This window comes from Pollicipes pollicipes, unplaced genomic scaffold, assembly GCF_011947565.3.
Source record: "Pollicipes pollicipes isolate AB1234 unplaced genomic scaffold, Ppol_2.1 Scaffold_6686;HRSCAF=7923_pilon_pilon_pilon, whole genome shotgun sequence".
In the NCBI taxonomy this organism is placed as follows: Eukaryota; Metazoa; Arthropoda; class Thecostraca; order Pollicipedomorpha; family Pollicipedidae; genus Pollicipes; species Pollicipes pollicipes.
The window spans coordinates 22,820,641-22,832,742 of record NW_023596921.1 but is presented as its reverse complement, the minus strand read 5'-3'; the positions used below and the strand labels follow the sequence as shown (position 1 = coordinate 22,832,742).

The 12,102-nt window shown below is 55.6% G+C and overlaps 1 protein-coding gene across 1 annotated transcript in view; it reads right to left on the bottom strand.

The window, feature by feature from the left end:
- Positions 1-8,451: 8,451 nt before the first annotated feature.
- The window catches only part of LOC119108075 (uncharacterized), a 53,045-nt gene continuing 49,394 nt past the window's right edge, over positions 8,452-12,102 (bottom strand). Inside the window, exons 3-4 of the mRNA XM_037231655.1 lie at positions 10,109-10,192; positions 8,452-8,508 (exon numbers count right to left, since the gene is read on the bottom strand). Coding sequence (XP_037087550.1) covers positions 8,452-8,508; positions 10,109-10,192 — 141 coding nt within the window. The remainder of the gene's footprint in view (positions 8,509-10,108; positions 10,193-12,102) is intronic.

The following is a 12,102-nucleotide window of genomic DNA, read 5'->3' as shown; positions in this document are numbered from 1 at the left end:
TTGTTAAAGATTAGATTACAACGTCTGGTGGCTTGCATGTACATGTGTGATGCCACGACTGTGTAATGGATTTATTCTGGAAAATTATAAGTCTCATAACAATTGACGGCTCCAAACTTGGTAGCACGAAAGGGCCCATTGGAATGCTGCGTAGATATGTGGATTCATTGGAAATAATTTTCGTTGATCAAATTGAAGATTATTTAATTAACACCCCAGCAAACAACATTGACCGCCCCATCAGTGCAACAACAGCTCACAACGAAGTACATTCAAACGTATCACATGATGGCTGACACCCGCACGATAACCATTCGCACTCTTAACAGAGTCCCCTCTCCGCGCGCAGTGCATCTTTAGTACACTGCCGTTTTTAGCTGCGTCGGTAGCAGCACACTGCAGGGCACGGCCGCCATAACATTGGTTCTCGCCGACCTCAGACATCACCCGCCTCACCTCACTCTTTTAACTAAATGAAATCTCCCAGCGCTGCCGGTGAAATTCGAATTCGTGGCATTTGTGGCACCCATGTCGTGGGAAATCCCAAATCCACTAATTGGATGTGTTTTTGAAAGGTACCCTGATCAGCTGCTCAGTCCTGAAGGGGAGGGAGGGGTCTGACTGAGCTCCTGGGGGTGAGGGAGGGGTCTGACGGAGCCCCTGAGATGAGGAGGGATCTGACGGAGCTCCTCCGGTGAGGGATGGTCTGGTGGAGCTCCGGAAGGTGAGGGAGGGTCTGGCGAAGCCCTGAGATGAGGGAGGGATCTGGCGGAGCTTCTGGAATCCTCTGTTATAATTTTCACGTCCGAATCTCTCTCCTCACACCCCTTGTTTTCTCCTCAATGTAGCTTCTGAGCACACGAATCTGACAATGTGCTGTAGGGAGGCGGTGTGGACGTACCTTCGAGAGAATTACTTTTAACAGCCAATTTTGAGATGCTTTACTATTTCAATTTTCTCAACAGCAGTCAGAGGGTCTTACGTTCATCCAAAACAACATTTTACATACTTCAGGACAGACATTTGTTTAACTATGTCAAGCAGACGCATACGGTTCATAAAACGCCACCATCGCTGCACGGCTCACAAAACATCACCAAGGAGACGCATCCATGCACCAGCCCTAACAGGCGTGGCACAGCCAGGCGTGCCCGGGCCACGTCTGCCCGGCGCGTCCGTGCGTCGTGCGTCTCGGCGCGCCGGCGAGCCGCGCCTGACGCCCGTCGTCACGCGCCGGCGCTATCATCGGCGCTCGCTGCCAGTCGTGCGGCCAGATAGCTGTAACGACAGCACCGGACGTGGCCTTCCGGCGCCGGCTTCCGCCGAGACGGCAACCGAATTCAGCGCTGAAGAGAGTGGTGCAACGGCTGCACTGGGAGACAACAGAGAGTAGCGAGCGGCTGCACTGGGAGACAAGAAAGAATAGCGAGCGGCTGCACTGAGAAACAACAGAGGATAGCGCACGGCTGTACTGGGGGACAACAGAGAGTAGCGAGCGGCTGCACCGGAAGACAGCAAATAATAGTGAGCGGCTGCACTGGGAGACAACAGTGAGTAGCGCACCGTTGTACTGGGGATAACAGAGAGTAGCGAGCGGCTGCACTGGGAGACAACAGAGAGTAGCGAGCGGCTGCACTGGGAGCCAACAGAGAGGAGGGCCAGAAGACAGCAAAGGGCTGAGAAAGACAACAAATGGGTGAGAAGGTGGCCCAAGTTGAGACAACAGCCTGACAGTCAGTTGAGGCAAGAGGTCAGCGTGAAAAGACTGATCAGTGGGCAGCGGTAACACGACAGCTCAGCGGCCAGCATGGTGGCGGTGACAGCGCCAGGAGGCGGCCCAAGACAGCGGTCTGAGTGTGTCCACCGCTAGTTCGGTGAACACGCTGAGACGGTCGCGCAGCAGGCCCTCGAGACGCAGCCCAGCAGCTCGCTGCAGACCGTCGAGACGAACCCCAGCGGCCCGCTGCAAGCCCTCGAGAAACAGCCCAGCAACCCGCTGCAGGCCCTCGAGGCGAAGCCCAGCGGCCGGCTACAGGGCCTCGAGACGCAGCCCAGCAGCCCACTGCAGACCCCTGAGACTCAGCCCAGCAGCCCGCTGCAGACCCTTGAGACGTAGCCCAGCAGTCCGCTGCAGACCCTTGAGACGTAGCCCAGTAGCCCGCTGAGGCCCTTGAGACGCAGCCCAGCAGCCCGCCGCGCCTGTGCCTCAGATGAGTGTCGTCGGCGCGCCGTCCTCGTGGCCGCCGCGCGTCGCCGCCGCTGTGCGCTGTTTACGCGCCCCCAGGCAGCGGGCCAACACTCTCGCCCCCCCCCCCCCCCCTCCCTCCTCATCGCCTCCAGTCGGTTGGCACGCGGCGCGCTCGGGGTTGTTTTCGTGCGGAGGCGGCGGCGGCACGCCCCCCGCATGGCCTGCACGCGCGAGGGCCGGCGCACGGGCTGGCGGCCGTGCGAGCTGCACGCGTTGCGCGGCATTTACGCTCTCTGGCAGGGGCATTGGCGGAGTTTTGGTGCTTTTATCTTCGCCTACAGCACGAAACACAGTGCTGTGACACACCTTAACTGGATTCCGTCTGGGTTGTCGCTGGTTTAGCCCACAACGAAATGTCGCCAGCGGCCTCGGTAAAACCTGGGCATACATCCTCTCCTGGCCTGACCATCTGGCTTCGCGGCACGGCTTGCAGTTGCAGGTCAGGTCTGGCTCGTGAGCTGACCTGACCCAGGCCGGACCGCTGACGTGGGCCCGAGGCAGGTCGAGGCCGGCCGCTCGAGGCGGCCGCTGCGTCATCGCACGCCCCCAATCGATGCCATTATGTCTGGCAGATTGCCGAAATAATACGCGGCGCTGCCTCGCCCGTGTGCCGAGGGCGCGGCGTCCGCGCGAAAGCAAGGGCTGGGCCGGCGGTGCGGGGCGCGCGCCGGCCGCTGCCGTCTCGTTGGACCAGCCGCGGCGAGCTGGGCATACCACGGAATGCGGGCTGGGGGTCGCTCGACGGCCCGCACCGGCTCAGCTGCGACGACTGCGGCTGGCTGCCGCCGGGCGGCGCTCGGAGTGGACGAGTGTTGAAGCGGCGGTCCGACCTTGCGATGAGACAGGCTCCGGGTCACGTACCAGCGGTGGGCCGTGTGATCGGGTCGGCCAGCCGCGAACAAAATGGCCCTGGGAGCAGAAGCGGGGCCCAGACCCCAAGCAATAATCACCGAGCGGCCTGGTCGCGGGTCGCGCCGGCCTGATGGGTCGTTGCGGGCGCCCCGAAGTTCGGCGGGAACCGAGCCACTTATCGTTTGCTAATTATTAATCAGCCCGTTCAGTAGCCGTTTATCAGTGTCGCCGGCCATGACGCTAGCGGAGCTGTGGGCGGCGGAAGTTGCCCATGGCGACAATGGCCAACAGGCCTTGCGGTAATGGGCGGCATGCACAAAATCTCTCGATGACAACGCTTTCTTTTCCAACCACTCTGTTCCCCTGTGGCGTGGAAAAGGGGTCCTAGGCTGTCCATTCGCTCTGCACTGGTCACACGGGCTGCGCTTTAAAAACTTGGCAGCACAACTGCTTGCTGAAGGGATGCGCAAAGTACGCCGGCGCTGAGCGGCCGGTGACATATCGCTGTTTCCTGGAAGGCGATTGGCCAAACAGACTCCTAACATGATGTGGTCAATCTTTCTGATTGTGGTACGTTTGCTAACTCGCGACCAGCTTGGAGGAAGAGGATAACATGCGTCTGGGTGACCCGTTCAACGCCACATGCCTCGAATGGGAGGAGGTGGAGGCAAAAATGTCACATGGTCGGGTGGGAAGGGGAGAGGGGAGGGGGAGGGGACAATGGACCCCCGTCCTTAAGATCTTGAAAAAACTGAGAGGGCTAGAATGCACCGAATTACTTGTATGTGAGCTTACTTGTATACAACTTGAAGGTTGCTGGGGTCATGATCTTCAGGTCAAATGAGGTCAAATAAGGTCAAGCTCCGATTCCGAGTCCAAAGCGTGTCAGACCTCCAAATGCAGCCGCCTGAAACCTAGAATATCTACTATAAGCAAAAGATCACTGGTATTCACTGGTGTCTAGAACTAGACATCCCCTAAGATGTGCATATCATATCGCGCAGACTATTTTAAGGTCATTCAGGCATCCCTGATGTCATAATAACGCAATTCAGATCCTCAAATTCCATTGGCCATGCGGCGGTCCAGACAAAACAAGATTGTCGAGTCGTTCATATCTAACATTCGCGAGCACGACTTCCAGATTGGCCGTCAATTGGATCTCAATCAACGTTGCGCAAGGTACGATGACGCCATCAAGGAATGCCACGCTGAGAAACATTTTGATGAATAGAGAAATTCTGTTCTAAAACAGTATTTTCCATTCTAACGTATACCAAAAGTTACGGTGAGCTTACTTCATCACACCTGATGCTCACTTTCGTATCCGTCTTCAAAGGTGGCATGCTCCGTTTAAAGCGTCTTCTCCCGATCCGCCCACCCGTGGCGGCATGAGTTCGAATCGCTTTAGGCCCTCGCCCTTTGCCGCAGACTGGGGTGGCCCGCAGACGGTGGCAGCGGACCCACTAAAGGTCAGGTGACGTCAGAGAGTAGGACAAGCCGTGCCGAGCATTGCGGCACGTTAAGCTGTCGCCGTAATATTCCACCACTGGCCCGGAATATGACGAACGAACGGCGAGGCCAGGGCGCACGCAAGGGGACGCTCAGCATCGCGCTGATACCAGAATTTCATCCGATCAAAAGGGTCGGCTGCATGTTAAAATGGCTTAAAAGCGCAGAACCTAAGTGATTTACCATGTCACTTGTCATAAGCCTGCGTGGTTACCACATCAAGAGACTAATGATTAATATGAAGCACATGTACCTAGAGCAACGAAGTTGGATCCCATGAGTTATTTACTTTTCTGACCTTGACTTGGCCTTGACCCATGACTGTCAAAACTATGGCAGAATTCTAAAATGCATTCTGTTATTAGCACTACTTTTCAAAGCTTTGCTATCAACATTGTTGATGCTTAAGAGCCACAAAGTCATTTAAAAACTTATGTATGACCAATAGGGTGTCTTCGATCATTTGTGACTCTATCAATCACGTCACAAGCATCAGCTGAAGGGCTACTTTGTGAAATTGACCAGGGCTATCGATAACCGTTATAATTACTCCCACTCCGACAATCAGGCGCTGAGCATCCAGGCGGGGAAAGGATGCCTTTAACGTCCTGGCCTCTCTGGTGACCGTCGCTGGTGGCGGTCTCTGGTGGCGGTCTCTGGCGGCGGTCTCTGGTGGCGGTCTCTGGTGGCGTCTCTGGCGGCGGTCTCTGGCGGTGGTCTCTGGTGGCGGTCTCTGGCGGCGGTCGCTGGCGGCGGCCTCTGGCGGCGGTCTCTGGCGGCGGTCTCTGGCGGCGGTCGCTGGCGGCGTAATCCACAGACGGTATCGGACTAACTCAGCTTTTTATGCTTCGTATTGGCAGAAGTCATGTGACGAGCAGTTTGCTGACTACAACCTATTTCTAGCTAGCTACTGCCCTCGCGCAGTTGAGGGAAAAATGTACAATCGACCTATTCAGATGCATTCTTATGTTATACCCATGGCTTAGATGCATCCTTAGTTGTTTGGTTATCGAGGCAGGGAGTTTTGAAACAGCTTCACACATGTTTTTTATAGGTCTCGATTTACCTTGTGGAAAGTGTTGGTACTTTGCGTGTATGCATCTGACTGAAAACCCTCGCTGTCCATTCCTTACAATCTTGTCTCGATTAGATAGATAGCAGGTGAACAGATAATGAAGTGACAGCTACAACCCTGGAGCCACGATTGCCTAATGTGTGAAATATATCGGAACCTTCAGGAAATGTTGATTGCTATTCACTCCGCTGCACTTCTCCCCACGCTGTCCGAGGACGACTTCAAATTGACTTCAAGAGAACGATTGTTATGGTAATCCATGACGTCATTATGCAATTAAATCGAAAACTAAGTTTTCAATTGAGTGAACTGTGTTTTCTTGCAGTCTTCCGTGAATGGGAATCGGAATTCGGTAAGTCTGCTGCGCCCACATGTTTAATGCATGGTTGACGTGGTCCGCAATTTTCTCCTCGAACCAGCACCTCACCGCTAATGCGCTGTGTACATTATTAAATGGTCTGAACACTGGATGATCAAAGTGCTCGTGAGTCAAGTAGTACACAAATGAGCACCTATGGGGTTTTCAGCCGCCGTTTCGCGGCTTTCAAATTGCGAGAGCGAGAGCGAGAGAGAGAGAGAGAGAGAGAGAGAGAGAGAGAGAGAGAGAGGAGAGAGAGAGAGAGAGAGAGAGAAGAGAGAGAGAGAGAGAAGAGAGAGATAGAGAGAGAAGAGAGGAGAGAGAGAGAGAGAGAGAAGAGAGAGAGAGAGAGAGAGATAGAGGAGAGATAGAGAGAGAGAGAGAGAGAGAGAGAGAGAGAGAGAGAGAGAGAGAGAAGAGAGAGATAGAGAGAGAGAGAGAGAGAGAGAGAGAGAAGAGAGAGAAGAGAGAGAGAGAGAGGAGAGAGAGAGAGAGAGAGAGAGAGAGAGAGAGAAGAGAGAGAGAGAGAGAGAGAGAGAGATAGAGAGAGAGAGAGAGAGAGAGAAAGAGAGAGAGAGAGAGAGAGAAGAGAGAGAGAGAGAGAGAGAGAGAGAGAAGAGAGAGAGAGAGAGAAGAGAGAGGAGAGAGAGAGAAGAGAGAGAGATAGGAGGAGAGAGGAAGAGGAGAGTAGAGAGAGGAAGAAGAGAAGATAGAGAGAGAGAGAAGAGAGAGAGTGAGAGAGAAGAGAGAGAGAGAGAGAGAGAGAGAGAGAGATAGAGAGAGAGAGAGAGAGAGAGAAGAGAGAGAGAGAGAGAGAGAGAGAGAGAGAGAGAGAGGAGAGATAGATAGAGAGAGAGAGAGAGAGAGAAGAAGAAGAGAGAGCGGGAGAGAGAGAGAGAGACGCACGGTGCGCATCAAGAGGTCCACGCACCTCGCGATTTGAGAACCCCGCGGGTAGCGTGTTAATATTCGCACACGCTGACTGGCTCACAATTGTATCCCTCCAGTCTCTCCAGCCTTCTATTGACGTCAGAAAAGGGCCAATAAGCCTGACGTAGTGCTTTACTTGAAACGCAATACCCGTCTGCTCAATGTAGCTTGTCAGATATTTCCGTTATTGTTAGCGTTATTTGGCCCTAGGCTGGCGCAGGCAGGCTCCCCGGCCACCGTTCTTTGGTTCTACTAAGGCTGGCGCCCCACGCCTTCACGGCTGACGCGCATGGGGTCGGGAGGCGGAGCAGCAGGCTGGTTTACGTGTTGCTAACCTCGGAGCGGGAAGCTAGGGGTCTTTTCCCGCCGAGGTAAGCTTCGGCCGAACCGGTGGCTTCCACTAAATAGCGATGCTACTAGATTTGACCGTTGCATGCATCAACAAACAACCAGCCTGATAAACAGCCTGATCTTGACGCCTGATAAACAGCCTCAGACGACGCGCCCGCGGCTGTTCCGCGGCCAACACGCTTCTGTTTCGTGGTTGACGCATACCTTAGCACCTAGTGTGAGTCGCTTCACACGCTCGCTCCACAGATGGCGACGCTGGTGTCACCGCTGTCTGGATTCGTGCCTAGGGCTTAGGTTCTTCATCAGGCGCCAGTGAAGCTCAGTCAAGCGCCTGCCGTGGCACCATCGCACCATGGCTGGCCGTCCTCAGCAACACTCCATGCTAACACCTGGATGATGGAGGCGAAGCGCCAGTTGTAACCCACTGGTGGTTTTGTGTTAGCCACGATGCTCTGCTGTAGTCTTATTTTCACGACATCACCGATTATGATAGCGGATATGTTTCAAGACGTGACATCCGGCTGCGCTTGAAGGGGCAGTGTGCTGTCGCTTAAACCTATCTGTGGACGATGTGGAAAAAATATGCATTTGCTCGCTTGGCCTATGCTATGACATCGCCGTAAAATAGCGGGAATATTTCCCCAATCCTTTAAACCAGCTGTTATTAGTACACCTAATGATTTATTATTGCTCATAAGCTTGGCGTATGAGCTGGTAGCAGCCAGGTGAACATGCCGTGCCGTGTGAGATAGCGGGCATGTGGCAACCACGACCAAACGGGGCTTCCTCCCGCCGTTATTTATTTCAACCCATCTTTCTCCCCGCGCGCCATCGACATTTCTCATCTGCTCATCGTTCCGCGCTGGAAGTAAACCGCAAAAGGCGCTCCAATCGCCGGCGATGTTAACAGGCCTGGTTCCCGAGGCGGCGCGCGCGGCGAGCTGGCAGTCGACCGGCCGGCCGCCGCCCGCCACTAATAAGCCGTACGACTGGGCAGCAGCCGGTTATTAGTTCCGCCCGTCTTCGATCCAAGGCGGCTTCCAGCTCGTAATGACTGAGATCACTCCCCCCCCCCCCCGACCGTCCAGCGGCCGCACGAGGCGCGCCGGCCGCGCCGGGCGCGCGCTACTCCAGCAGCCAGCGCAAGCCGTCGGACGCGACGGGCCAGCGGCGAGATGGCGTCTGCGGCGGCCAGTGAATCAGCCCTGGTTTGGCGGTCCTGTTCGTTGGCTAGTCTCGCACATTATTTTTGTCGGACGACCTCGCTAAACCCGATCTGTGCGACTTAATGATGCAGCCAAGTGCGAGTGAATGGAAAATAATGAAATAGTGATACGGTTCTCAAGCAACTACTTATAAATTTTACGATCAAGGTGCTTCTTCCATGACTGATTTCTGCTCAAATCCTCAGTTTGCCGAAACGCAGCATGTTGCTCAAGCATCAGCTCACAACCAGCAGCCTTGGTCACCTGTGTCCTGTTGATGCCCCAATGAGCACGAAAGGTTTTGATCGTTATGTGCAGTCGCCGCGTATGAGCAGGCCGCGTGGGCTGACTTCACAGCATTAGGTGTTGATATAACTTCTAACTGAACTGGTTTCGCTACGCTTCTGAGGAGCGGTAAATGCTTACGCTTGTCCGTTTTTTCTCCACAGTTGTATTTTTGCGGGGTATATAAATTATAGCTTTATTTTGACGTGAACGTATGAACCAAACGCCGTTGAGGCTCCCTTAAACTCGATAACCAACTAAGGAACGAGACTGTATGTGGTAGGGTAAAGGAGCAGAGGGCTCCTGTTTGCCCAATAATACCAACCTTCTGAACGTTCCCATTTGTGTAATCCACTCTCATTTACTTACTGAAATGCACGGTTGCAAAATATATAGGGTGCATAACGCAACGTGTTCCGTGGTCTACTTTTGCATTACATAGAAGGCGATCAAATAGCATGCACATTATACACCCATACGCTCCTTGTGAACGTGATATGTGATTTCGTGCACAGCTGCAACATATTTTGCGTTGCAGCCAGTAAGTGTGCATAAGGGGACCATCCACCCAGCTCACAATCCCTGAAACGTTGAATTATTTCCATAATTATCATTTCCGGTAGCGGCGGATGATAGTTACAGCGAGGCCTACGGCCGAGCGTGTAAAGCATCAGGTTTTGTTTCGCGTCGTCCGCTTTCGACCCTTCGCGAACGCAGGTTTGCGAAGTCCCAGCCCCATCAGAGCGGACGGCTCAGCTTAACGAGAGGCGCGCCAGTGCCTTGACAGCTACCTGCGTCGATAAAGAACTCCGCACGTGTTGTTGTCTAAACTTGCGATGCGGACATTTATCAGGCATTAAGTTGCCGCGTATCGTGTTTTATGCAAACATCCGTGACAATTTCAAGGTCGGACTGGTTTTCGGACCTGTTCAGTGTCCTTCACTGGAGGCATGCGTGCCTGAAGGTCAGGCGGTTTGAGTAGCGCTCGCCTCTGTCTGTCCCGGCTGCGTGGAAAGCTGCTCCGCGGTGGGTTCGACCGACATCGCAGCCGACTGACAGCCCGCGGCTCGTCGCGCCAAAATAAATAAATTCGAATGCTGTGATGGATGACCGGACATAAAACACATTTCTGAGAAAAGAATATCGCCTGCATCCTGAGTTATCACTCAAGAAGCGTGATTCTATGAATTAGGGTTATCGCCATGCAAAGCAGGATAGCAGCTGCGACCTGAAGGGTGTTACTGACTGAATAAGCGTTTCCACTCGAATTAAACAAATGTGAGCATGCGCACCTGGGCATACTGATACGCACCAGGCAGCCAGAGGTAGCGCAGTGCCACGTTGACCAGAAGGCTGGACACAGCCGGACACAGCCGCTGGACACAGCCGGACGCAGCCGCTGGACATAGCCAGACACAGCATGGGCACAGCCGGACACAGCCGAACACAGCCACTGGCCAGCCGGACACAGCCGGACACAGCCGCTGGCAGCGTGCGCAACATCCGCCCGCAGCGTACCGGAGCCAAATCAGCGGGAGTGCGGTACGTGGCACGTCCCCGTCGGCCGGCCAGGACATGCTGTCGGACCGGCGGGGCCGGCGGCTGACCGAGCCCGGCCCGCGGTGCCGGACGAGTCCCGGCCAGCACGCAGTGCCAGCCGAGCCCGGCCCACGGCGCCAGCGAGCCCCGGCCGGCCGCAGCAGCGCCAGCTGAACCCGGCCCTCAGCAGCGCCGGCCGAGCCCCGGCCGGCCGCGGCGTCGGCCGAGCCCGGCCAGCACGCAGTGCCAGCCAAGCCTCAGCGGCCCGCCGCGCCAGCCGAGCCCCCCCGAGCCCCGGCCGGTCCGCGGCGTCGGCCGAGCCCCGGCCGGCCCGCAGCGCCAGCTGAGCCCCGGCCCGCAGCAGCGTCGGCCGAGCCCGGCGCGACCCGCAGCGCCAGCTGAGCCCCGGCCCGCAGCAGCGTCGGCCCGGCCCCAGCCCGGCCCGCAGCGCCAGCCTCCGGCGACGGCACGTGGTCAGGCTGACCGTCCGCGCCAGTCCGGCTCCGTGAAGAGAGGCACTCCGGGGCGCATGGAATTGGCGATCGCGTTTCGCGGTCGCGCTAGGCGGGCCGTGCAGCAGATATCAAGTTTGCGCGCCATGGCTGTCTAGCTCTGGAGTTAGAGACAAAACTAACATTTTGTGAAAGGGAAGTTGTGAGGCCGTGGTGCATAAGGCATGCAAATGCTCAGCTTCAAAGTTACATTTCAATCCTGAACCGCACGAACGCTTAAATACAACGCAAGCACAACACTGCATTAGCACTCATGCTTGGAAACTTGTCAACACAAGGGTGAGGAGTGTGAACAGAAGTGTGAGAAGCTGGAAGGGTGCATATCCTATTATAACGCTGAAATCGGCTCAAACTTTGCGCAGTTCACTCATCGCTGGGAGCGATGTACATCTACCACTCGGTTGCTTCAGCAGAGCCAGCCTTGTGGGCAGCTTACTTGAGCGTGACGCCGCAACCGCTGATGTGATTTACGCGTTACCGGCGGTCAGCTGAGCTGGCCGCTGGGCAGGCTGGTCCCGCGCTACTGGCGGTCAGCTGAGCTGGCCGCTGGGCAGGCTGGTCCCGCGCTACTGGCGGTCAGCTGAGCTGGCCGCTGGGCAGGCTGGTCCCGCGTTACTGGCGGTCAGCTGAGCTGGCCGCTGGGTAGGCTGGTCCCGCGCTACTGGCGGTCAGCTGAGCTGGCCGCTGGGCAGGCTGGTCCCGCGTTACTGGCGGTCAGCTGAGCTGGCCGCTGGGCTGGCTGGTCCCGCGTTACCGGCGGTCAGCTGAGCTGGCCGCTGGGCTGGCTGGTCCCCGGAGCGACAGCCGCGTGTCGCCGCAAGCGTCCGTCGCAGCTTAAATGGAACTCCTGTTTCGCTCCTGCACGTCACTGGAGCTTCTCTAGCGATACCCAGCGCCCCCTTGCCATGCAATGTATGATTTTCATCGGCTTGACGGCAGTAGCATATTTATCAGACAGCTGGCGTCCGTTTGCATACGTATCATAAACAATGCTTGCCTGGTCAGGTAGCTTACCGCGTAGGTGAACATGTCATTCCCGTTTCATAATGAATGTTTGCGTCCAGTAAACCCAAAAAGTGTCGGTTTAATCACCAAGAGACCCACGTAAACATATGACGAAAATTCGACTGTGTGCATGCAATGCAAGTTGAGCGCACCCGAACTGGAAGGAAAAATCAAATTCCAAAAATGCGCTCTATACATGAAGCTCAAAAGCTGTTCCTGAAATACCTGTG